This window comes from Lolium perenne, chromosome 4 (assembly GCF_019359855.2).
Source record: "Lolium perenne isolate Kyuss_39 chromosome 4, Kyuss_2.0, whole genome shotgun sequence".
Classification (NCBI taxonomy): Eukaryota; Viridiplantae; Streptophyta; class Magnoliopsida; order Poales; family Poaceae; genus Lolium; species Lolium perenne.
Genome location: NC_067247.2, coordinates 72,275,192 through 72,301,973, shown reverse-complemented (window position 1 = coordinate 72,301,973; position 26,782 = coordinate 72,275,192). Strand labels below are relative to the sequence as shown.

The 26,782-nt window shown below is 44.0% G+C and overlaps 2 protein-coding genes across 21 annotated transcripts; one reads left to right on the top strand and one right to left on the bottom strand.

The window, feature by feature from the left end:
* The first annotated feature begins 1,076 nt into the window (after positions 1-1,076).
* LOC127292957 (BTB/POZ domain-containing protein At5g66560-like) lies at positions 1,077-3,415 on the top strand. The gene is made up of 4 exons (XM_051322507.2): positions 1,077-1,146; positions 1,286-1,355; positions 1,468-2,739; positions 2,870-3,415. The coding sequence occupies exons 1-4, from the start codon at positions 1,097-1,099 to the stop codon at positions 3,413-3,415; spliced, it is 1,938 nt and encodes a 645-aa protein (XP_051178467.1). The 5' UTR covers positions 1,077-1,096.
* Positions 3,416-4,342: 927 nt separating this feature from the next.
* Positions 4,343-11,028, bottom strand: LOC127292958 (uncharacterized). 20 transcript variants are annotated; one of them, XM_071818662.1, is made up of 13 exons: positions 10,581-11,028; positions 10,389-10,511; positions 9,974-10,144; positions 9,736-9,803; positions 9,506-9,619; positions 9,344-9,401; positions 8,591-8,629; positions 7,852-7,954; positions 7,283-7,381; positions 6,380-6,596; positions 6,205-6,302; positions 5,160-5,701; positions 4,343-4,796 (listed from the first exon to the last, which is right to left on the bottom strand). In XM_071818662.1, exons 5-11 carry the CDS (start codon positions 9,557-9,559, stop codon positions 6,261-6,263), a joined length of 612 nt encoding a protein of 203 aa, XP_071674763.1. In that variant the 5' UTR covers positions 9,560-9,619; positions 9,736-9,803; positions 9,974-10,144; positions 10,389-10,511; positions 10,581-11,028; the 3' UTR covers positions 4,343-4,796; positions 5,160-5,701; positions 6,205-6,260. The 20 variants fall into 20 exon arrangements, 15 of the variants coding, with proteins under 15 accessions (XP_071674763.1, XP_071674764.1, XP_071674769.1 ...); XM_071818663.1 differs by having other exon boundaries at positions 7,852-7,894; XM_071818668.1 differs by lacking the exon at positions 9,506-9,619 and adding an exon at positions 6,712-6,764 and having other exon boundaries at positions 7,852-7,923; positions 9,752-9,803.
* Between the last annotated feature and the right edge of the window lie 15,754 nt (positions 11,029-26,782).

Genomic DNA, 26,782 nt, shown 5'->3' with positions numbered 1-26,782 from the left:
CGTTGCAGACCCGCCGCCGCGGTCGCAAAGCAGCGCTGGCGCCGCGGCTCCCAAAACCAGCGCGCTGGCCGCCGCCAGGTCGACACCGGCTGCCGCAAGCAGCGCCTCCGCCGCGTCCATCTGAAGCAACGCGCCGCCGTCGCGGCCGCTCAAAGCAGCTCCGCCTGGCCCCCGTGGCCCTGCTGCCGCCCGCAGCGCCGCGCCGAGGAACGCGAGGGAAGACGAGGAGGCGGAGAGAGAGACCGCCCCGCCGCCACCCTCCTTGAGGCGCGCACGGCTTCGCCGGCGCCCTCTCCGGCGGCGGCGATGCGAGGGAGGGAGAGGGGGGGCCTGGCGGCGGCGCTAGGGTTTCTCCCCCCGAGCCGCCAGAGGAGACGACGCGGGGGTTTCTTTCGAGTCGTCCTCTTGGTACCTCTACATGATACATCATATTGTACACTCGTTGTCATTCTCTTGCCCATTTCATTTTCCCCGCGCCTTTCCCATTCCACGAAAGCTTTGTTGGGTGTTGACGCGTGAAGGAGCAGGCAGGCAGGCTTTTCTCTCCTTTCTCATTTTACCTTTGCTTTCACCCTTTCTCTTCCTTGTCGATATCCAAAGCCGACAAAAGTCGTCGTGTCCCCAAGAACTTTCCGAGAATTCCCAACCGAAGCAGCCCCTCTTCCTCCCGTGGATGGTGAATTGGTGACGACTCGACGCGACGTGATCTCATCCCGGTCTACATCGTGGTGTCATGGTGGAACGGTTAGTTAGCTCACACACCTCATCACGATCTCCAATCTCCAAACCAGTTTTACTATAGCAAACAGCGAATGATGGGAGGATTTTGTAGGCGGCCGTAGCTTTCCATACATGTCAGCAGCAATAACTCCGTCCTGCTGCTGCGGCTGAAACTGCCGCCGGCCGGAAGTGGGATCCTGATCGATTTATTTGTTTGGCCGGGGTAGATGGCGCCGCCCTAAATAAGCCTACCCACCTTCCACCTCAATTATACGACGGAGCGAGGAGGCCCGCTGCCGGGTATGTAAATGCCGTCGTCGTCCTCCTCCAACTTGTCACAATCCGGGACAGCTAGAAGCAGCAGCGGCTGCCTGCCATGTCGTCTTCCTCCGTCGCGCCGCGCGGCCCGTCCAGGGGCGAGGCCTGGTGAGTGTCTCCTCTCTCAATTTTGGTTCTACAGTGGATTTCCTGTTTTGGTGCTATGGTGGATGGAGAATTGCGTTGGTTTTCCTTTCCGGCGGGGGTTTGCTGAATTGCTCTGCTCGCTTGTGTTGTGCGCCGCCAGGTTCTGCACCACCGGGCTGCCCAGCGACGTCGTCTTCGAGGTGCAGGACATGAGCTTCCACCTCCACAAGGTACCCACCCGGTCTCTGAATTGTGATGGTTCATTCCGAGTCCCTTGTGTTTCTTCCCCCCTGTGTTGTGCTCGATGAAATTCCGCTGAGAGTTCGATTTCTGCGCGCGCAGTTCCCGCTCATGTCCAAGAGCAGGAAAATCAGCCGCATGCTCACCGAGCAGGACGAGCATCGTCCGGCGCGCCAGCGGCGGCGGAGTAATAGCGACGTAGACAATGCCGACGACGATACTTCTGCTGACGCGGAAACAGAGATTGAGGAAGCAGAGATAGAGGAAGCAGAGGAGGGGAACGAGCAGCAGCAGGGGCAGGTTCGGATGGACGACGGGAACTCGTACCGCATCACCTTCCCGGACTTCCCCGGCGGACCGGGCACATTCGAGGCGGCCGCCAAGTTCTGCTACGGCGTGCGCCTCGACCTCACGCCCTGGAACGTGGCGCCGCTGCGGTGCGCGGCGGAGTACCTGGAGATGACGGAGGAGCACGCGGAGGACAACCTGGCGGCGCGCGCGGAGGCGTACCTCGCCCAGTCCGTGCTCCGGCACCCCGGGGAGGCCGCCAGGGCGCTCAAGTCCTGCGAGGACCTGCTGCCGCACGCCGAGGAGCTCGGCATCGTCGACCGCTGCGTGGAGGCCATCGCCGCGCGCTCGTCCTCGTCGTCGTCGCGCGCCTGGGTCGACGACCTGGCCGTGCTCGGCCTGCGCATGTACAAGCGGGTGATGGCGGCCATGGCGGCGCGCGAGGGCGCGGGGGCGACGGAGGCCGTGGAGAGCTGCCTCGTGTCCTACGCCCGGGCCACCCTCCCCGGGCTGTCGCGGTCCATGCGGTGGCGCCGGGCCTCCGCGCCCGTGTCGTCGGAGGTGGAGCAGCGGGACTTGCTGGAGGCGGTGGTCGCCAGCCTGCCCCCGGACAAGTGCTCGGGCCGCGTCGTCACCGCCAAGTTCCTGTTCGCGCTGCTGCGGACGGCGCACATCCTGCGCGCGTCCGACGAGGCGCGCGCGGCGCTGGAGCGCAAGGCCGCCACGCAGCTGGAGCAGGCCACGCTAGAGGACGTGCTCATCCCGAGCTTCTCCGGCGCCGCGGAGACGCTCTACGACGTGGACTGCGTCGAGCGGATCGTCAGGCATTTTCTCTCTGACGAGGACGAGGCGTCGTCCTCGGCCGCTGCGATCACCGAGGAGGATGTGGCGGCTAGGACGACGGCGTCTCGGCCGTCTGCCGTGGTCATGGTACAGGTGGGCAAGCTGGTGGACAACTACCTCGCCGAGGTGGCGTCGGACGCCAACCTGAAGCCCGCCAAATTCTGCGAGCTGGCGCTGGCACTGCCGGACCACGCCCGCATCTACGACGATGGCGTCTACCGCGCAGTCGACGTCTACCTCAAGGTACGAGCATTGCCCAATTTGACTGCTACCGTGTTCTAGTACATGCTGGCAGCTTGCTTCTGACAAGTCCAAGAAAGAATGTCGCGGTTTGTCGAGTAGCTGCTGACGACTCGCGGCGGTTGCATTGCAGGCGCACCCACGGCTGACGGCGGAGGAGCGGGACCGGGTGTGCGGCGTGGTGGACTGCCGGAAGCTGACGGTGGAGGCGTGCACGCACGCGGCGCAGAACGAGCGGCTCCCGCTGCGCGCGGTGCTGCAGGTGCTCTTCTTCGAGCAGCTGCAGCTCCGGCGCGCCATCGCGGGCACGCTGCTGGCGTCCACGACGGGCGCCCCGCGTCAGCAGCAGCGGGCGGCGGCGCTCCGGCATGCGGCTGGCCCGAGCGAGACGTGGCGGACGGCGGCGGTGCAGGAGAGCCAGGTGCTGCGGGTGGACATGGACGGCATGCGGAGCCGGGTGCAGGGGCTGGAGCGGGAGTGCTCCAGCATGCGGAGGGCCATCAAGAAGATCGACGGCCGCGATGACGCTGCCGCCGGGTCGTCGCCCGGCAGCGCGGACGCCGGCGGCGCGAGTAGCTGGAGGTCGCGGTACGGGTGCAAGTTCAGCACGCAGGTGTGCGACTCGCAGGCGCGCGACGCCGTCGTGTCCAGGGCGTCTAGGATGGGGATGAGCCCATGAGGCCATGACAGAACAATGATGGCGCGCAATGCGTGCAGTGCAGCATGGTTCGCGCCATCTGCCATTCCGTTTGAACACGGCAAGTTTCACGACGGTCGACCAGAAATCAACACTTGAGATGAAAATGATTGAGAGTTTCCCACTGGACTGAGCAAATCCTTCCGAGATCGATCGGACGCGGCAAAATCTCACCCCTTCTCATCTCGTCCGTGTGATTTCGTGACCTGAAACTGAAAGGCGCCCTGCCAAACGTGTGGGCAACAACACAGGGCCGTCGAGCTGTCTGTACCATATGTGAGTTGTGATTAAGGTCTTTTCAGCGGGTCATGCGGTGGCAGTTTATACGGCGTTCTTTTGATCTTGTCTGCTCTGCATGTTTCCCATGTACTCCGTATGTCATTATTACTAGTAAATATGCCCGTGCGTTGCAACGGGAGAGGGACAATCTAAGTCGTGGATATAATTTTAACGCAAAATAGTGTGTTCTGTAGTCAAGCGTGCCACCACGGTCTCCTCTTCTCGCCGCTTCTCCGCAAGCGTCAGTAGTGCTAAGAGCCGGTATCACCATCTCATGCTATCGATCATCCACTCCAACACCATGAAGCCAAGACCTTTGTCCGCCACATCACATGTGTAAAACTTATACATGAACTTGTTCAACCATCTTTATATCCATCTCATCAAGTGTCAAGTTTGGCATATATCTGGATCAAGTATCACAATGTGTGATTATGAAAGAACCACAAGTTGATGCAAGAAACTATAATCTCAGAAGCAGCCTTTGTAACAACAATAGCAATACCAAATCAGTACCAAATTAACCTATATCACTTCCAGGTAAATACACTCACTCAGTAATGAAAACATTCAATCCCAAATATGAACCCAAGATTCTAATCTCGTACGAAAACAAAGGAGACTCCCAAGTTTGCACAATGCCAGGAATCGGCATGAATACTACTTCCAATTTGCAAAATCTGACACAAAAGGAAGACTACATGATGAAAAACAGACAATGTAGTATTTTAGTTTCTGGTCTCTGTTCCCATTCTAATTGGCCAAAGAAACTACAATAGCCTGATGCTGGACGTGCCAACTCTTACGCTAACTTACAAAAGCCTGATGCGGCATTACACTTGGTACTGAGGCAGTAGTGTGCGGATACGGGGCATATTGAAGGAATTCTTGACATACCGTGCAAAGACCTTCTCACTGTCGTCTGCAATGGTAAGTGCAACTGAAAGCCATGCGTTCATCCATTGTGGCAGATGACTTTACAGAAGGTACAACACAGTCCATCTGGTTGTTCATTCACAACATAGCCAGAGATATTGTGGAATAACGAAAACTTTAAACTGTGTTCAAGTAGAACACAGCATATCTGTACATCAAGATATAAAATGAAAGCAGGATGTTAGCACAAAGAAATGATTAAATTTGAAGAATGCACTCAAATTCTTAGAAACACCACTAAAAAAAGGTATGCGACTCCTCAAAATAAAGGGTATCTGAGACTACTTTTATTGTATTTTGACATATTGGTGGTGATACAGTGGTTGTTTTCTTAAGCATTGTCAACATCTTAACTTGAAATGCCGTGATAAATTATGCTGGCATGTTGAATTTAGCAGCACTGGCAGCAAGCTCAAGTGATATATTCTGGAAATTGATGGGGCAAAGGATAAACCATTGAAAAATACAATAAGCACAGTGTCGGACAATGCATCAGAAAAGAAGTTCTCACATTTCCTTTTAAAGGCATACTCCTCTTCGTGTGCCCCTGTATTTGTCTCCAAATCAGCATCAGGTGCACATTTTGATTTATTTAGCGGACACAAATCCAATCGAATTTCCAGAATATATTTACAACAAAGTTCAGTAGCCTTCAAGGCATTACAGATCTTTGTAGCTTTAAAGAATCCAATGATGAGTGAGGTGTACACTCGATGAGCCGAGCGTGGAAGAAAACAGCGAGCTCAGCTGGTGTGCGATGTAATGCATCACTCTGAGCATATATGTTCAGATTTAATAATATTCCTGGCTGGCCAATAAGGGATAGGTTATTACCTCTTCTTTCATCTCGTTCTAGATACTGGATAGTAGTAGATGTCTACATGTTTGGGAACATCTTAAATAACACTGGCAGTAAGAGCTCCATAAATGAAATTATGATGCACATCGAAAGGTACCAGCCTGAACATGTCCGTTGTTTGTGTGTGTAACCTGTTTTCCTCTCTCTCCTTGTAAGGCTCTTCTCACGAGCAAGTTAGTTCATAACCAATAATGCTGCAAGTTATAATTTAATTATTACTTGCAATGCTTCAACTTGGCGGCCCATTAAGCTCTTAACCACAATACAAAATATAAATTAATGGATGCATTATGTATATATAGCGAGCATTGCATTTTGAGAACATATCCAACCATGAAAAAATCATAATGATGGGAATGGATAAAAATATTTTCTTTACATCCTCTTCAAACATGTACATGGTATGATCTAAAAGAACAATATTCAGAAACCATTAGACACAACAAAGTTGACTGTTAATTTCTGCATGAAGTTCTCATTTCATGATATTTCAAGCGAGCATTACGTCAACTGTATGCATACCAAGTAGTGAGGAGAAAACGGATGCCAATGCTCAATAAAAACAACAATCCAAGTACTCGCTGGCTCTAATTCAGCACATAAGTAAATAATCATCATTCTCGGGAAAATTGTTTTTCTGTAGTTTTCTATGCAAATACAATTGTACTGTATCTAGACTATTGAAAGTTTAGAGTACCTTGAAAATGATCTAGACGATTAAATAATGTGAAACCAGCCATTCATCTGTTTTGGTCAGTCAAGGTTGCTCAGATCAAAACTTTGAGATAAAAGTTTCTGAAATGAAGAAGCAAGTGGTTGTTATCATCCATCAAACATGCATATAAAATCTTAATATTATTGAAATCACTCACATGTATAGAATATAGGAGCATTGGCCTAGAGCTGTGCCTAGAAAATGGGGAGGACAGTGCCAATATTTGCAGCAAAGAAAGATTTCGCAAGAGGTAGAAAAGCATTTGGGAGGTCCTGGAGTCACTGGAGATGCATGTCTGCCAGAGCGGTCCCCTTGCCATGCTTTCTGCTAGAGCAAGTCGACGATGTCGAAATTCAAATCCTTGTGCAGTGATCCTTGGAATATATTATTAATCAATTTTTGTTGTAAAAGGATCATGCTAATAATATATTCCAAAACTCAATAAACTTTCACCCTTGCTAGTTTTAACATTAAGGAAAATGAGGTTACTGCATATGGGTTCAGTGGGCTCTTTCATTGTCGGTCTTGCTAGATTCTACATCCTGAAAAAGGATACTGAATTAACGTTGAACTTGAACAAAGTTACAAATTTCGGTTACAAGGAAACATGGTATTATACTGAACTTTGTTCTGCATATAAAGAAAATCAGCATGATGCCTTGTAAAAAATAAGTTGCTTTTGGGCATCAATAGAACTGTAAGATGCATATACTGATTTGCTCATGACATGCACCATCTATTTATAAACTTGTTCTGCAGATGGATTTATCTGGGCATTCTGATTTCACTAATTTGTCACTACCCATCAAGCAAAACACAACACAAGGGTCTAGAATAATAACCATACCTGCATAGTAAGTGCTATTTAGTTCAAGAGGATTTATGGACCATTTAGACGGAGGTGCAATATCAAAATGACTATTGTACTGCCTAGTGAAGGAACAAAAGAAAACATACTGATATCAAAAGTGATAATTTAAACCAACAACTTGGAAACCTAAAGGACAACAGGAACACAGAAGGCACATCATGCGGAGACGAAATAAGAAGAGCAACTGACTGGCAAGAGCGCCACGAGATGTCGACCCAGCCTGCCGTCCAGAGGCAGTCACAGAAGAACCCCGCCTGCCGCCATTTCCAAAGTTGTCGTGCTAAACCACTATAAAAGTATGCGAAACACAGACTTTTAAGGATGGGTATATTTAAGAAAAATACATATGGTTTCAGTCTGGACTGACCGTGGTAAACTAAGTTTCCTCCATCTAAGTGCCCTATGCAACCATGTAACAAAATTACATTTGATTTAGTTCAGAATCTCTACTTCTGGACCAAGGCTCTAACCAGTATATGAAAATTTCCACTAAAATTATATCATAATCTGAAATGTTACAAGGTTCTAAGATAGTAAATACTAACTTGCCTGTAGGTGTATGAGATAAATAACCATATCCCGTCTGGAAGCAACTACTAATCAACAACGTAATTCACATGATACCTTGCATATACCCACTCTCGAAATTAACACCTGACAGCTCCCTCTTCCCCTTGCCTATGGCCACTATCCAAACTTCATACAATCAGCATGATAAATAAATTGCACAGGAACTTACAGAGGGACAACTCAAGTACCTGTATTTCACCAAATATGCGTTGTGCATCGAAATCATCTTTCCTGGCATGGAAGCTAGGCGACATAAAAATCTGCAAGATAGCAGCTGACCAGTAGATGGAACTGAAGCAAACCATAAGCAGTAAAAAAGCGTCCAAGCATCTGTTGTCATGAGAAGATTCATGTCTGGGAGGAGTGAAGTACAATTTCGCATTCAAGCATTTGTTGTCATAAGAACCCAGTTGAACAGAGTTAACCAACATCATTTTTGTAAATTTAATTTTGTAATATTCGTCAAGAGGCATAAAAATAAAATAGCTATATTCATTTGTTTATGTACCTGTGTCTCTAGAATTGGGGCATGTATAATATAACAATATTTCAGTTCAAAATAAATAATTCTGAGCATATATGACTTTCATGGTTACAAATCAGAACAAAAATTAAATTCAACTTTCAACAGTAACATGTCTCGCCTACTGATAAATTAAATTAGTTGGCTTGTCAAATTACCTAGAGGCCTGGAATGCGAAATAACAAACATATATAATTCAATGCCAACCAACCAACCATCTTTGTGTTAGAAAATCAAACAATAGTTCATGACCCACCTAAACAAAAACAAAAAAGCAACCCACTAAAACTAATCTATAGAATGCAGTTTCATTAACCTAATAGACATATTCTTGCATTTGCAAAGCATGTGCGTGTGTCTTTGTGAGTAAATCTTCAATGACCAGATATTAGCATAATCCGCACCTGGGTGAGCCATATGTTCGTGTCTGACCAGAGAAATCCCTGATAATAGATCAAAGCACCAGAAAATATTAGTATCATGAACATGAGTTATACTCCCTCCGTCCCAAAATGTAAGGCATCTAAGGACTGGTCAAAAGTCAAACTTTATTAACTTTGACAAAATATTTAAAAAAATATCGAATGGACATATATTTACATCTACAATATCGAATGGACATATTAAGAAAATATATTTTATGGTGAATCTATTCATGTTGATTCACTACTGTAAATGTTTATATTTTTATGTATAAATTTGGTCAAACTTAAAAAAATATTGACTTTTGACTACTCCTTAGACGCCTTACATTTTGGGACAGAGGGAGTACTATGATAGTATGACGACGAGCTGAACATCTAGTGACAAGGTATTAGCATAATCCACACGTGGATGACACATCGGTACACTTGGGGCAACATGAGAGCATGTCACAAAGCTTGTGTGAGCACTCAATGAGGTGATAGGAGCTGGAGTGACAGATGGTATGCTGAAAGGATGGTGGTATGTTGGCGGCAGCACAACAGGCCTGCAACTCAGGCAACTTTCGCGAAGCTGTGCATCTTGACCTTGGAATCATTGTACATTGAAAAGGGATTTGTATGTGCACTTACGCATATGCATTGACACAATGAACAACACAATTTCACAATTTTTTTAAATCCCGGTAATGCAAGAAACAAACCAAAACAACAGATTGATTAAATTATCTTTACCCATGGTCTTGGACTCTGCTGCGGACATAATCAAACTGATTTCCTCTCCCTGCCGAACCTGAAACCCAAATTGGTATCGCTGTGAATTAACATGACCAAGGAGAGGCCTTCAAAGTATACATATTTCTCAGCTTTGTCATATCATGGGACCAATAAGCACACCTGGTGCATTCTCTGCATCATAAGTATCAACAGAAGTAGTTTTCCATGTGGCATTTCAATTGCTCACTCACATGCATAAGCTATGCTTGCACATATTCATCTTTTGTGTAAAATCTTCAAATCACGAGAAATTACTATAAGTATGATAAAATGGACCAATGAATTTTGTTCATTATTTCAGTCATTAATTTATTGGCATTATTAAGACTCTACTTGAATAAGATACCTACAGAAAAATATGATCACCTAGTCCAATGAAGAAATCCTCTCTCCCGCCAAACCTCTCAAACCTGGTCTCCTGCAAAAGAAAATAAAGCGAAAAAAATTGAACACATGAGAATAACCGAGAAGCCGAACTGAGCATGTTCATGTAAAAATGACGAGAGCCCTCATTCTGCACAATATCAGATACCCTATAGCAAATAAAAGTGAAACGAAAATTTGAGGAGGGGGAGGTAGCAGCTCGACCTGCACACATGTTGGAAGCACACAACGAAAACACTCCAATCCGAGTCTCACACGATCTTCTCCACAGTGATTTTTCGCAAACATTAACAGAGGTCTTGATCTGGACCATTAAGGATGCACTGGATCTGGTCTCAGTCGGCCTCACCCATAACACTTCGACGTACGTCAGCGCTGAAGCAAATGTTTTGCTTGTGTTAAACGATCAGAAAATCAAGGAACATGCAAAATTAAATGGAAAAATAGGAGGCTCTCATGTGAGAAAAAATGGCCCATGTTCCAGGCAGCCATGGCGCGAGCACTGCGACCATTACATCCATGGTTTCTCCTCATGGACCGCCACCTCTGCATCTCCCAACAAAAAAATGTCTAGGAATAGAGACCATTAACGGCGGGGAGAAAATGGGGAGAAAATTACCTCACCAAACTGCTATCAGCTGCACGCGCTGGTATGCGGAGTGCCAGTCTCTGCGCCTCACGTGTGGACCTGAACACCACTCCGTCGCGGCGCCGTCCGCATCGCTCGATTCCGCCCGGCGATCTGCAGACAAACATCAAAAAACGTATGTAGACATGGCGAAACCTAGTAGAGAGATCAGGAGATGCTCACCTTGCACGTGATAGGCACCTCAAGTGAGTACACGAGGTCATCCAGTGCGGACGAGTCGACGAGCAGCGCGAGGCGGCGGCGCTCCTCCTCTCCTCGTCCTGCGACCCTTGACCGGAGATCTCCAGCCCTGCCAGATGTGTACTTGGATGGGGTCGTCGCTGCCGCCGGGGCCGTGACCGATGGCGCCGCGCTCCTACGTCCCTCCTACCTCGCCGTCGGGAGACCGGCCCATTCCTTTCGGTCGGCATCCTCCCCGGCCACGCACGCTAAGATCTCTAGAGGAGGAGCACGAGGGTCTGCGGGTTACTCGGATTTCTCGGAATCTAACGTGGTTAGGGACTTAGGGGAAGCGAGGGTTCCTGTGTTTCATTGGGCTTGGCCCATTATTGCGCGTGCGGGGCGGAGCACAGACAAGCACGACGAAGGAATCGACCAGGACGACCAAAATCTTGACGTATTGGTACGGTAGGCAGAATAAGGAACCAATTGAGTCTTTTTAAGTAGTAGAGACTTCATTAGCTTGTTGTACACTTGTAGTATAGTACTGTACAAAGAAAGTTGTTGCGTTTGAGCTGTGATGATGATCAAACGGTGTAGAGTACACATCTACAGCCTCACGAAGAATTGTCTACAATTTATTCTAGTACTGTCACTTTTAGAGCATCTTCAGCCGCGTCTCCCAAACCGTTCCCCAAACTGCGCCGGATTGAGCGTTTGGGGGACGTGTTTTGTTCGTGCCGCGTTTGGGGGACGTCGCTCCCCAGCCGCGTCCCCCAAACGCCGCCCCCAAACATTAAAAGTACTTTTTTTTGGCTAGAAAGAAACTATTTAATAATATTCAAATCGGTTGAACATAAACAAATTATATATAAAACTTCGAAAAAATATAATTAAATACATATAAACTATCTACTTCTTCTTCGCTGATGGCCCCGCCTCGTCGTCGTCATCGCGGTGGCGCTTCCTGCTCGTCACCTCTTCCGAAGAGGCGGTGTCGGCGCCCGACGCGTCGTCGTCGCCGGTGCTCGTCGGCTGCGCCTTGGCCTTGGCCTTGGCCTTGGCGGCCTTGTCCTTGGCCGCCTTCGCCTTCGCACGGGCCACCGCCGCCGCCGCGGCCTCGCTCTCTTCTTCCTCCTCCTCCCAGCCCAGCCATTCCTCCTCGCTGTCAACTGGCGGCGGGGAATCGTCGCCGCTGCTCGGCGTCCTGGCTTTGTCCCACCAATGGCGCCAGCCAGCAGGCTTTCCCTCGCTGGAGGTGTCGGACGGGAGCTGGGAGATGTAGCTTATCGTCGCTGGAGGTGTCGGATGGAGGCTTGGATGAATGATGGCGTACGTACGGGTCTTATTGAGCGCGGATGAACGGCGGCGCAGAAGTCGAAGAGAGCAGCGGTTGCTCTTCCGAGGAGTCGGCGCTCCATTCCGGCGGGGTTGGCGCGTCGTTGACGCGGTTGCCAATGCGACGGTTCCGCTTCCTGGCAACTGCACCGTCGCTACGTATGTGGCGGTTGAGCGTCCGAGCCGCTGACGGGTCGGCCCCGCGCCTCCTCGCCTCTCATTTCGTTGTGTCCGGCGTGCCCGGTGCGTCCCCTGTGGGACGGGAACGGGCTCGGGATGCCGGACACCGTATCGGGCCGCGCCGGACAAAAAAGGGCGGCGCGCCCCAAATCCCTTTAGAGGACGCTTTAGGGGACGCGGCTGGAGATGCTCTTAGATTGCAAACTGTATGGCGCTGTCATGTCGATCTTGCTTTCAAAGACGCTCAGCTCGTTTTCTACCGAAAAGCCCGAATATTGCGTAGAAAGTAGGCACTCAAATATGCCCCAACGTACAAACCATTTTCTATGATCTATTGTGTGTTCTTGCCGATCTGACACTCATGGCTACTTTCTTTCCCAACCATAAACACCGACCACAGATCAAGCACCACGTGCACTAATTTTTTTTGTTTATTGAAAATAAAACTACTCCTGGGTGCTCTTCAGATATGTTTATTCGTGTACCAGTACTTTTTAGAACAAAAAATACTGGCTTTTCTTCACCTCTCGAGTGCCCTTCACATATGTTTATCATGTTAGTGTTATCTGGCATAGTACTTTGCATTCACAATCAGTAATGCTTTCAGAGCAATCCTTTCTAGATATGTTTAACATGCAGATTGGCCTTTAATGGCATGATTGTTTCCATCATTGCTGTCACTGTCACTGGTTCACAACACAATGTCTGCCTTAGCGATCTGCTGTAAACCAACTCCACTCGGCAAAGTAAAAATCTATGCTTGAACAAATCCCATTAGAAAAGGCCCATACTCCGCCGGCCAGTGTTCTGAGCGCCTAGCTACTGTTCGGACCATTAACCGTGGGCCAGGGCCTATTACAGGTGTGTGCTTTCTGTTCATTCTTTTCGGGTTTATTTATTTTATTTATTTTTAATCTTGATTGTATATTATTAAAAATCATATTGTGGAAAAAGTGTTCAGCGTTTTGAAGAAAATGTTCATGGCCAAAATTAACAATGCTTGTGACATCTGAAAAATGTTAATGGTTCGGAAAAAAGTACAGGAGTTCTAAATAATCGTCGTGAGTTTTACAAAAGTACGTTCGCAGATTAAAAAACACTTTTCTATTTTCCGAAGACGGTCACCTAGTACGTAAAAGATGGTCGTGCTTATAGTTTTTACATTATTATATAAATAAAAAATTGATAAGAAATATGATTTGATAAAGAACCTAATCTTTTCTGTTGGGCTGAATTTGGAGCAGCCCAAGAAACCAGCCTCTGAATGGCAACAACAAGCGCACGCAACAGGCTCTGAATAGCAGCTCCTTGGACCAAAGCTCAAAGCACAAAAAAATAGGCCGACCACTGTAGCCCACTAGCACTAATCATTTTCTATTTTGGGAAAACAAGTGTGGTTTTTAAAAGTCGAGATAGAAAACCAAATTCTTGTACCAGTATCACTATCAACAAACGATGTGGAGAATTTTGTGGCACACGGATACACAAAGAATTCTATTTTGACTATCAGCACCTTATTACATTGAGTGGAAATGCCAGTTTGAGTGTAGAGAGAGAAACCTTTATGCTGCGGACAGACAAGCATAAAACAATATAAGAGATTCTCTATGGAAAGCTTTGGCTTCGGAAAAGATGAAACTTTTTGCATGGAAATATCTTCATTGACGGAGTTTGAGAATGAACAAAAAAAAATTAATATAGCATGCAACACTATTTTACCTTACACTAAAGGGTACTAGTTAATTTTGTGTTTGAACAATGTAGTTAAATTCAATTAGAAATTTTTTCAAATACAATGTAGTTTAAAACTGAACTTAATCCGGTAAATAGGCAGTAATGCATTTCATCGCCGAAAGTTCGCACCTTCTACAAATCCAAAAGCTCTGGGTTTCTCCATACCCACTCTCTTGTGGCCAGCCCTTAGGTGTGCCACATGGAGTGGAAGCAACAAGTACCGTGGCCATGTAGTTTTGTTTGGTGAACCCATCAATCGACTTTCTTTGAAAACAAGCGAGTCTAAAAATATAGTACATGAGGTAGTCAATTGTTTTTATTGGCGTCGCCCTGTTTTTCGATGCCTCTAGGTTTTTATACTTTACTCCAATGATGTATTCTCAACATTTATTTTCTTTCTTTTGAGGCGCTTTTCTTTGCAAAAAACGACTGTTGGGGGGGGGGGGGGGAGTTTACCCCATATTGTAGTTTGGATCTCGAAGTGGGGGGGGGGGGGGGGGGGACTGCTTTACGAAATTCTACAAGGATTGCTAATTCGTTTTATCTTACTAGCAGACAGTCCAATTTACTTTGTATATAGAGTTGTGTCACTGGATGAAGATAGGCAAGGGTTGAAATTTTACCTACAGCTATGCATACATATGTAATAAAAATAAAGTTAAGTTCATTCACGTGTAGATGATTTAACATGGATAGGACTTGTGGGAAGCACATACGTAATACTACATTCCCTCCGAGCCATATGCATACCATATCTCTTAGTTCAACCGTTATACCACGAAGCACCGGGCTATCAACGCTTATTAAGCAAAATACAAACTAAAGCATTAAGAATGAAGATGTTACTGTTAATCCCAAGTGGAGCACTAAATGAATATTGTACTCCCCTTGTTATCACTGGTTTCAGGGGTCGATGTCGTTTACCACACGTCTCAACTCGAACCTTGACCAATCCTTGGGATCGTGGGTACCTGACAAGGCCTCGAATTGAGGTATCTAAGAGACAATGATGCAAAAATATAAATTTTCTATGAATCACCGCACAATACTCCCATGTAATTAGATGCACATAATCTATGCGAGGCTAAGCCTCATCCCACAGCCCGTGAGGACTACTCACTCATAATAAGAAGATCAATGAAAGAGTTAATTGTAGAATTACTTAGATCAATACCAAATATTATTACAAGGTCCTCAATCGCGAGAAGATCCTAATTAGAAGCTATGACTATGGCTATGAGATGGAGATGGTGAAAGAACATCTCTCATATTATGGTTTATGTGTTTGATGTCAATGTATGTGATACACTAATGTTTGTTTAAGTGGTACAGGGATTATATAGATACATTTTTATGTGTGTTGGATGTGGTCTGTTCTGTCAAAAAGATGCAGCAAAAAGATCATCAGGCCGGATAATCCGGGCCGGATATTTCCAAAATATCCGGCCCCCAGTTTTTCGGCTAAGGGCTAGAGGATTTTCGGCTCAGTATGCTTCTGGATAGAGGCCGGATATTTGCCCGGACTCCCGGTTTTGTCCCAAGGCCGGATTATCCGGGCCGGACATTTCGGAAATATCCGCCCCCCTCGAAAATGGCTAAGGACCTGAAGAAAAGGAAGTCTTGTTAGAGGCCGGATATTTGGCCGGACATTCTCCCGGTTTTGTACCTGAGGCCGGATTATCCGGGGCGGATTATCCGGCCCTTACTTTGGCCGGAATATCCGCCCCCCCGGAAGCCTGATACGTCTCAAACGTATCTATAATTTCTTATGTTCCATGCTACTTTTATGACAATACTTGAATGTTTTATACATACTTAACAACATTATTATACATTTTCCGGCACTAACCTATTAACAAGATGCCGAAGTGCCAGTTGCTGTTTTCTGCTGTTTTTGGTTTCAGAAATCCTAGTAAGGAAATATTCTCGGAATTGGACGAAATCAACGCCCAGGGTCCTATTTTTACACGAAGCTTCCAGAAGACCGAAAGGGAAACGAAGTGGGGCCACGAGGCGGCCAGACACCAGGGCGGCGCGGCCCAGGCCCTGGCCGCGCCGGCCTAGTGTGTGGGCCCCTCGTGACGCCCCCTGACCTACCCTTCCGCCTACATATAGCCTTCGTCGCGAAACCCCCTGTACCGAGAGCCACGATACGGAAAACCTTCCAGAGACGCCGCCGTCGCGAATCCCATCTCGGGGGATTCAGGAGATCGCCTCCGGCACCCTGCCGGAGAGGGGAATCATCACCGGAGGGGCTCTACATCATCATGCCCGCCTCCGGATTGATGCGTGAGTAGTTCATCCTTGGACTATGGGTCCATAGCAGTAGCTAGATGGTTGTCTTCTCCTCTTGTGCTATCATTGTTTAGATCTTGTGAGCTGGCTAACATGATCAAGATCATCTATTTGTAATGCTACATGTTGTGTTTGGCGGGATCCGATGAATATAGAACATTATATTAAGTTGATTATCAATCTATCATATATGTGTTGTTTATGTTCTTGCATGCTCTCCGTTGCTAGTAGAGGCTCTGGCCAAGTTGATACTTGTAACTCCAAGAGGGGGTAATTATGCTCGATAGTGGGTTCATGCCTCCATTGAATCTGGGACAGTGACAGAAAGTTCTAAGGTTGTGGATGTGCTGTTGCTACTAGGGATAAAACATCGATGCTTTGTCTAAGGATATTTGTGTTGATTACATTACGCGCCATACTTAATGCAATTATCTGTTGTTTACAACTTAATACTGGAAGGGGTTCGGATGATAACCTGAAGGTGGATTATTTAGGCATAGATGCATGTTGGATAGCGGTCTATGTACTTTGTCGTAATGCCCTGATTAAATCACATAGTAATAATCATTGATATGTATTGAATCTTTATTTGTCAATTGCCCGCCTGTAATTTGTTCACCCGGCATGTTAGTTATCTTATTGGAGAGACACCTCTAGTGAACTGTGGACCCCGGTCCATTCTTTTACATCTGAATACATTCTACTGTTTTTACTGTTCTTTGCAAACAAACACCATTTTCCACTCGATACGCTTAATCCTTTGTTTTCAGCAAGCCGGTGAGATTGACAACCTCACTGTTACGTTGGGGCAAAGTACTTTGATTGTGTTGTGCAGGTTCCACGTTGGCGCCGGTTTCACTGGTGTTGCGCCGCACTACATTCCTCCACCAACAACCTTCACGTGCTTCTTGGCTCCTACTGGTTCGATAACCTTGGTTTCATACTGAGGGAAACTTGCTGCTGTGCGCATCATACCTTCCTCTTGGGGTTCCCAACGGACGTGTACATCTACGCGCAACAAGCATCTCTTTTCTGGCGCCGTTGCCGGGGAGATCAAGACACGCTGCAAGGGGAGTCTCCACATCCAATCTCTTTACTTTGTTTTTGTCTTGCTTTACTTTATTTTATTTACTGTCTTGTTTGCTTCATATTAAAAACACAAAAAAATTAGTTACTTTACTTTCTGTCTTGTTTACTTGTTCTATATCAAAACACAAAAAATTAGTTACTTGTCTTTACTTTATTTGCCTAGTTTACTTTGTTGCTGCTATAATGGGTACTCCTGAAAATACTAAGTTGTGTGATTTCACTAGCACAAATAATAATGATTTTATATGTACTCCTACTGCTCCACCTGCTACTACAGCAGAATTCTATGTAATTAAACCTGCTTTACTGAATCTTTTTATGAGAGAGCAATTTTCTGGTGTTAGTACTGATGATGCTGCTGCCCATCTTAATAATTTTGTTGAACTTTGTGAAATGCAAAAGTATAAGGATATAAATGGTGATATTATAAAACTGAAATTGTTTCCTTTCTCCTTAAGAGGAAGAGCTAAATATTGGTTGCTTTCTTTGCCTAAGAATAGTATTGATTCATGGACTAAATGTAAAGATGCTTTTATTAATAAATATTATCCTCCTGCTAAGATTATATCTTTGAGAAGTAGCATAATGAACTTTAAACAATTTGATAATGAACATGTTGCTCAAGCATGGGAGAGAATGAAATCTTTGGTAAAGAATTGCCCAACCCATGGACTGACTACTTGGATGATTATCCAAACCTTTTACGCAAGATTGAATTTTTCCTCGAGGAACCTATTGGATTCAGCTGCTGGAGGTACTTTTATGTCCATCACCCTGGGCGCCGCAACTAATCTACTTGATGATATGATGATCAATTTACTCTGAATGGCACACTGAAAGAACTCCTCGAGGTAAGAAGCTAAATTCTGTTGAAGAAACCTCTTCTTTGGGTGATAAGATTGATGCTATTATGTCTATGCTTGCAAATGGTAGATCTCATATTGATCCTAATAATGTTCCTTTAGCTTCATTGGTTGCTCAAGAAGAAAATGTTGATGTGAATTTCATTAAGAATAATAATTTCAACAACAATGCTTATAGGAATAATTATGGTAACAACAACTATAGGCCATATCCTTCTAATAATGGTAATGGTTATGGTAATTCTTATGGTAATTCTTACAACAATAATACGAGTGTACCCTCTGGTCTTGAAGTGATGCTTAAAGAATTTATTAGTACACAAACTGCTTTCAATAAAACTGTTGAAGAAAAACTTGGTAAAATTGATATTCTTGCTTCTAAGGTTGATAGTCTTGCTCTTGATGTTGATCTTTTAAAAATGAAAGTTATGCCTGAGGAAGTTAAAGATTCTAGGTTTGCTAAAACAAATTCCATCCAAGTTCGAATTAATGATAGTATTCGATTGTTGGCTGAATTGCATGCTAGGTGGGATAGAGAAGAAAAAGAAAAACTTGCTAAAGAGAATAATGTAGCTAAAGTATGGACTATTACCACCACTAGTAATGTTGATTATTCACATGTTGCTGCACCTCCTACTATTAATGGTAAAATAATTGGTGTTGGCAATGTTTCTACTCCAAGTGCAAAGCGTACAAAATTGCCTGAAACTGCTGAAACTGCCGTTTGTGATAAAACTGCTGAAATTTTTCGAAATATTGGTGACAATGATTCCATTGCTGTAGAACATAATGGTTTAGATTTTGATGATTGTCATATTACTGAAGTTATAAAGTTCTTACAAAAACTTGCTAGAAGTCCCAATGCTAGTGCTATAAATTTAGCCTTTACGAAACATATTACAAATGCTCTCATTAAAGCTAGGGAAGAGAAATTAAAACTTGAAGCTTCTATTCCTAGGAAGTTAGAAGATGGTTAGGAGCCCATCATTAAGATGAAATTCAATGACTTTGAATGTAATGCTTTATGTGATCTTGGTGCAAGTATTTCTGTTATGCCAAAGATTTATGATATGCTTGACTTGCCACCATTGAAGAATTGTTATTTAGATGTTAATCTTGCCGATAATGTTAAAAAGAAACCCTTGGGGAGGATTGATAATGTTCGCATTACGGTTAACAATAACCTTGTCCCGTTGATTTTATGTCTTGAATATCGAATGCAATGCATCTTGTCCTATTGTGTTGGGAAGACCTTTTCTTCGAACCGTTGGTGCTGTTATTGATATGAAGGAAGGTAATATTAAATATCAATTTCCTCTCAAGAAAGGTATGGAATACTTCCCTAGAAAGAGAATGAAGTTGCCTTTTGATTCTATTATTAGAACAAGTTATGATGTTGATGCTTCATCTCTTGATGTTACTTGATTTGCACTTTCTGCGCCTAGCTGAAAGGCGTTAAAGAAAAGCACTTCTTAGGAGATAACCCATGTTTTATTTTATTTGCTGTATTGTTGAGTCTTGGAAGTTGTTTACTACTGTAGCAACCTCTCCTTATCATGTTTTTGTGCCAAGTAAAGTTTCTATGTTAAAGTTGATGATAGATTTGGATCGCTGCACAGAAACAGCATTGCTGTCTGTCACGAATTCTCGCAGAGCTACCTGTAAAAAAATCGAAAAAATCTGCAAATTTACGAGCGTGATCCTCATATATGTACGCAACTTTCATTAGTTTTGAGTTTTTCCATTTGAGCAAGTTAAGTGCCCCTGCCAGATTCATCTTTACGGACTGTTCTGTTTTTGACAGATTCTGTCTTTTATTTCGCATTGCCGCTTTTGCTATGTTGAATGAGTTTCTTTGTTCCATTAACTTTCAGAAGCTTTGAGCAATGTCCAGAAGTGTTAAGAATGATTGTGTCACCTCTGAATATGTGAATTTTGATTATGCACTAACCCTCTAATGAGTTTGCTTCAAGTTTGTGTGGAGGAAGTTTTCAAGGGTCAAGAGAAGATGATGATATACTATGATCAAGAAGAGTGAAAGGTCTAAGCTTGGGGATGCCCCGGTGGTTCATCCCTGCATATTTTAAGAAGACTCAACCATCTAAGCTTGGGGATGCCCAAGGCATCCCCTTCTTCATCGACAACATTATCAGTTCACTTCTAGTGAAACTATATTTTTATTCCATCACATCCTATGTTCTTTACTTGGAGCGTCGATTTGCTTTTATTTTCGTTTTTGTTTTGAATAAAGTTGGATCCCACCATTATTATATTGGAGATATTACGCTCCGCTTTTTCATATGGAACACTTGTGTTCTTAATTGTGCTTTAATGTTCATGGCGAAGGCTGAAATTGCTTCGTTAAATTGCTATTTGGTTGGAATCAGAAAATGCTGCATACGGTTTGGCAACTTGGCAATTGTTTGAGCTCTCATAGATCATGTTTAAGCTCTTGCATCATGTAGTTTAATCTATTAATGAAGAACTATCGTAGAACTTGTTTAATTTGGTTTGCATGATTGGTCTCTCTAAGTCTAGATATTTTCGGGTAAAGTGTTTGAACAACAAGGAAGACAGTGTAGAGCCTTATAATGCTTGCAATATGTTCTTGTGTGAGTTTTGCTGTACCTGTTCATACTTGTGTTTGCTTCAAACAACCTTGCTAGCCCAAACCTTGTACTGAGAGGAAATGCTTCTCGTGCATCCAAACACCTTGAGCCAAAACCCATGCCATTTGTGTCCACCATATCTACCTACAATGTGGTATTTTTCTGCCATTCCAAAGTAAATTACTTGAGTGCTACCTTTAAAATTTCATTCCTTTACCTTTGCAATATATAGCTCATGGGACAAATAGCTTAAAAACTATTGTGGTGATGAATATGTAGTTATGTGTCTTAATTCTTATAAGTTGCTTGTTGAGCGGTAACCATGTTTCTGGGGACGCCATCAACTTTACCTTTGTTGGATATCATGTGAGATGCTATGCATGTTCGTCTTGTCTGAAGTAAGTGCGATTTCATGATCAAATGGTTTGAGTATGCATATGTTAGAGAAGAACATTGGGCCGCTAACTAAAGCCATGTATCATGGTGGAAGTTTCAGTTTGGACATACAACCTCAATCTCTTATGAGAATATTAACTGTTGTTGAATGCTTAAGCATTAAAAGAGGAGTCCATTATCTGTTGTCTATGTTGTCCCAGTATGGATGTCCAAGTTGAGAATAATCAAAAGCGAGAAATCTAATGCGTGCTTTCTCCTTAGACATTTGTACAGGCGGCATAGAGGTACCCCTTTGTGACACTTGGTTGAAACATATGTTATGCGATGATAATCCGTGTTTTCCGAGCTAAGTAGGACAAGGTGCGAGCACTATTAGTACTCTATGCATGAGACTTGCAACTTGTAGGAAGTATTATGCATAGCACATATGAATTATTACTACCGTTGACAAAATTGTTTCTATGTTTTCAAAACAAAAGCTCTAGCACAAAAATAGTAATCCATGCTTTCCTCTGCGAAGGGCCATTCTTTTACTTTATTGTTGAGTCAGTTTACCCACTTCCTTCTATCTTAGAAGCAAACACTTGTGTTAACTCTGTGCATTGATTCTTACATGTTTACTTATTGCACCTGTTATATTACTCTATGTTGACAAATATCCATGAGATATACATGTTACAAGTTGAAAGCAATTGCTGAAACTTAATCATCCTTTGTGTTGCTTCAATGCATTCTACTTTGAATTTATTGCTTATGAGTTAGCTCTTATGCAAGTCTTATTGATACTTGTTTGAAAGTACTATTCATGAAAAGTTTTGCTATATGAATCATTTGCTTAGTCATTATCTTTGTTAGCAATCTTTTGTTCAGATCACTCCATTCATCTCATATGATTTACAATAATGTTGATCAAGATTATGTTGGTAGCATGTCACTTCAGAAATTATTTGTGTTATCGTTTACCTACTCGAGGGCGAGTAGGAACTAAGCTTGGGGATGCTTGATACGTCTCAAACGTATCTATAATTTCTTATGTTTCATGCTACTTTTATGACAATACTTGAATGTTTTATACATACTTTACAGCATTATTATACATTTTCCGGCACTAACTGTGGTGACCCGGCATACCACTGCATGGTGTAGTATGTAAGTCTGATATAACACCAATGAAACACCGTTCCACTAGTATTATATCGCTCAGAGTGGTACAACAGAAACATATGCGGGTCCAAGGCATGTCTATAGAATTACACACGGACTCTGTTACATAAGATCATCACAGCCTCCTACTTTACAATGAGGTAAAACTGCAAATAAACTCCAGAAGAACGACTCGTAGTCTAATCCTATCACGAACTCTACTTGTAGAGTATTTAACTAGCTATAGAGGCCATGAATAGATTCTAACTAAATAGGAGCTAAGTTTAGGAAGCTAGTTCCTTTCTATTGCTAATCTAGGTTTTCTCCTTGTTGAATGTGGTATCTGACTCTCCTGACATGGTCCTGTCTCTTGAAGTAGTTGTTGAATCCTCGGCCTTCGAGTTGCACTGAAGATCCTCCTTTGATGCCTCCATACCTAAGCAGGGGATTTAAGAGTGGGATGAGTACGAGCGTACTCAACAAGTTCATTATAGGAAAGAGGTGTTTAATGCACTAGCTACGGCCATAGACCAGAAAGTCATAGGCAATGCAAGTTTTTGTAAACATTTCTTCAAAAGGTTGCTTTTATTCTGAAGAGCTATGTCCGTCAGCCTTCACCGGTTGACTAGAACTTCATGGAGTTCCTTTCCGGCAGCGTTCGCAGTTCCATATCCCGGAACAGGGAGTGACTGGTCACAGTTCGTTACACTCTGCAGAGGTGTGTTGCTTTACCCATAAGAGATCTTATCCTTGTTGCCAACCGAGTTGCAGGCTCGTCCACACTTCCTTTGGTGTGAGGCCAGGAGTAAGGTCATAGCCAATCATATTCCTCCGCTACCTCGCACACCCACCCTTTGTTGCATACCCCGACCCTGGGTCCTCGTCGGTCCCATTATTCCCACTCACGGGTGGACCCCGACCACGACGACAGTTTGGGACTCGTTAACCAAACTCCTTCGCCGGTAGCTGCAACCCATCATAGACCGCAATACCGTGGGGACTTAAGGCTTCCCCAGCCTACCGCTTGCTCCTCGGGCGACAAGTGTCTACGGTCTCTGCCGTGGGGACTTAAGGCTTCCCCAGCCTACCGCTTGCCCCCGACAGATACAAGTGTCTACGGTAGAGCGCGTCCGTTGATGCACAAGAGGTGGAAATACAAGTGACTATACCGTCCCATTCCAGATCTTATGGTTAACACGGGTATTACGTCACAAGAATCACTGGACGACATTTGTTGTTTAATCCTAGATGGATATAAACCCTTGCAATGGAACCTCCACCATATCAACACAATCCATGGTTCCATTGCCCACCACATAGTCATATTCATAGTTATGAAAATAGTGGTTTTGCTTTTTATGCAATAGTGATAAATATAGTACTTTGCAAGTAATTTGGTAAAAATACTCAAATGACATGAGCAAGCGATGAACTTGCCTTTCTTGACTGCAAGATTATGCAGACAAGGTCTTCGATACGCAATAACTCCAAATTCTGAAATAGCATCATCGTCCGGTAAGGACGATGTTTAAAAGATTGGCAAGGATGCAATAATGCATAAGTATGAGATGCAATCGCCTAAGCGTGACCTAACCCCGATGATTTAGGATTAGTGATTTGTTTAGGGTGTGTTGCACTTTTAGAGTGATTTACAAACAAGGTTCTTAGTAAGGTTTGATTACTTGATATCATGTACAAGTTATATAATAAAGCATAGTAATCAATTGAGCACATAAAGAATGATAATTGGCATGATGTTAATATGTAAAGAACAGTTGTCAGTTTTAGTACTATATGGCATGGTTAATGATTGCTTGTTATATTCTTTAAAAGAATAACTTTTGAAGAACATGTTCTTTAATAAAGAACAGGTATGACAATTGGGTTTGTGGGGTTCTATGGTTTACTGGTGTATTTACTTCAAAAGAATAACTTTTGAAGAACAGGTTAAATAAGAACAAGAACTACTATAAATAGGAGCTATGGGCTGCTAGGGTTTATTATTGGATTCATTTAGTTCTCTAATAGGGACTAGTTGGGTTCTTAAGTTGGATGGGTCTGTATGCACCAAATATTGGAAGGTTTATCACTATGGTTGATTATGGGTATCATATCAAAGGATGGTTATCAAGGTGGTGCCATAAGTTAACCATTAGGGTTTGCTATGCCTTCCTATTTGTTTCACTAGGTAATCAATAATGGTTCCTAAACTAAGTGGTTCATTAATCCCAAGTAGAGTTTAATTGAGTAGAAACATGTAAAGTGAATTGCTACAAAGCATCGCTATTTTAGTTAATCATCATGGTTATACTAAATAATAGGGTTTAAGGTTGATAACATGGAACTAAAAGTTAAGGTTTATAATTAATAGATCATATAAGGCCAAGTCAACATGAGTGCATGAAATGACTACCTTATTGGCAAAAAGGAACCTGTATAATTCTAATAAGGCATGGACATATATTTCATTTACTTGGTAGGGTTTATAATTATAATAAGATCCTGATTTTGATTTGTTTATTAAGGATGATAGAGTTAGTTGTTTAGGATAATGCAATCACTATCCATATCCTTTTGGGTTTTAGAGTTTTAAATAATAGTTGAAATAAGGTATATCTTTTAATTCTTTACTAGGTTTTAGAATTATATGTTGAAGTAATGATCAATTAGAGTTTTCATATGATTAAACATAATCATAAAGAAACAACTTTTGTATTCTATGAAATTTTAATATAAAGTAATATTTACTATTTTCTTGATGTGAAAAATAGAAACAAGAAAATTACATTTTTAATATTTCTGTCTTAATAGTTTAAGATTTAAAATTAGCCTTCTAAATTTATAAGAAAATTCAAATTATTGTTCTTCTAATTTTTAAAGTACTAATTGTTTTCTATTTTTCTTTATTAGCTTAAAAGCCTAAAAGGTTTTTCTTTTTCTAAAAAAAATAGACCCAATAGTTTGTTGGGTTGGATCTGGTTAGATTAGTAGTCAAAAGGTACTCACTAATAAACTAGTTAGACTGATTGGGCCACTAGCACACACGTATTTATACAGTAGTGTCATATACGCACATCGGCACAGGTATGAGGGCCAACTCTCACGCCAGGACGCACAGTTTTTTTTTTTTTTTTTTTTTTCATATCAAAAAAAAACTTTCACGCGAGGACAGCCCAGTCCCTTTCGTTCCCCGCTCGCGCGACCTGCTATCTGTGCCCCCGCCGTGATGTTTCCGGCCGGTCGCCGCCGTCTCTAGCGCCGCCGCCACATGGCGCTGGTCTGCCTCTCCATTCTCCGTTTGCCCGTCATCTCGAAGCTCGCCCAGTCCTCACGCACTCCACCAAGAAACCCTACCCCCCTACAGTTTTGGCTGATGCCGGCCGCTGCCGTTTTCTCCTTGCCGCCTCCGGCCTCTCCAGCGCCGGCGTTTTGGGTTTCTAGATCGCCTCGACTAGCTCTACAACTCCCTCCGGTTCGATCTGATTTTCGTGGCCTAGGTCGGTCGCCCACGACCCTGGGAACCCTCGCGGTGTCTGGTCGATTTGACCACCGCCGGACGCTCACATCTTCGTCCTCTGTCGGCGCGACCCCGCCACGAAGTCCTCCGTTACCTCAGCTCCCTCTGCTTCCGCATGGCACCGCCCACTGCTAACCCTAGCAGTGGCTTCGGCTCGGCCGCCGGCGTGATGCCGCGTGCCGCTGCGCCTCCCTCTGGCCCTCTGCATCGATTGCGCCCCTTCACGAGCTTGTGCTCGACCCCCTCCTCTCCGATGATTGCAGAACCGTAATGTAGCTGCAACCTGATGACCCACAAGTATAGGTAATCGCAACAGTCTTTGAGGAAGTATTACCCAATTTATTGATTCGACACAAGGGGAGACAAAGAATACTTGTAAGCCTTAACAGCGGAGTTGTCAATTCAGCTGCACCTGGAAATAGACTTGCTCGCAAGAGTTTATCAGTAGTAAGAGTTTTATAGCAGTAGAAGTAGTGAAATAACAGCGACAGTGAAATAAAGACAGCAGTAGTGATTATAGTAAACAGCAGGATTAAAATACTGTAGGCACAGGGACGGATTAACGGGCGTTGCATGGATGAGAGAAACTCATGTAACAATCAAAGCAGGGGCATTTGCAGATAATAATAAAACGGTATCCAAGTACTAATCAATCAATAGGCATGTGTTCCATATTTAGTCGTACGTGCTCGCAATGAGAAACTTGCACAACATCTTTTGTCCTACCAGCCGGTGGCAGCCGGGCCTCTAGAGAAACTACTGGAAATTAAGGTACTCCTTTTAATAGAATACCGGAGCAAAGCATTAACACTCCGTGAACACATGTGATCCTCACATCACTACCATCCCCTCCGGTTGTCCAGATTTCTGTCACTTCGGGGCCATTGGTTCCGGACAGCGACATGTGTATACAACTTGCAGGTAAGATCATAAACAACGAATATCTTCATGAATCAATAACATGTTCAGATCTGAGATCATGGCACTCGGGCCCTAGTGACAAGCATTAAGCATAACAAGTTGCAACAATATCATAAAAGT

Bases quoted from the DNA above. Each gene is read 5' to 3' on its own strand.
- LOC127292958 (XM_051322508.2), bottom strand. From the start codon at position 10,057: ATGTTTGCGAAAAATCACTGTGGAGAAGATCGTGTGAGACTCGGATTG. The intron at 9,804-9,973 runs GTCGAGCTGCTA...TTTCTTTTGCAG, and splicing joins TGCTTCCAACATGTGTGCAG to GAGACCAGGTTTGAGAGGTT. The intron at 9,402-9,751 runs GTGATCATATTT...TTTGGGTTTCAG, and splicing joins GGATTTCTTCATTGGACTAG to GTTCGGCAGGGAGAGGAAAT.
- LOC127292957 (XM_051322507.2), top strand. From the start codon at position 1,097: ATGTCGTCTTCCTCCGTCGCGCCGCGCGGCCCGTCCAGGGGCGAGGCC. The intron at 1,147-1,285 runs GTGAGTGTCTCC...GTGCGCCGCCAG, and splicing joins CCGTCCAGGGGCGAGGCCTG to GTTCTGCACCACCGGGCTGC. The intron at 2,740-2,869 runs GTACGAGCATTG...GTTGCATTGCAG, and splicing joins CAGTCGACGTCTACCTCAAG to GCGCACCCACGGCTGACGGC.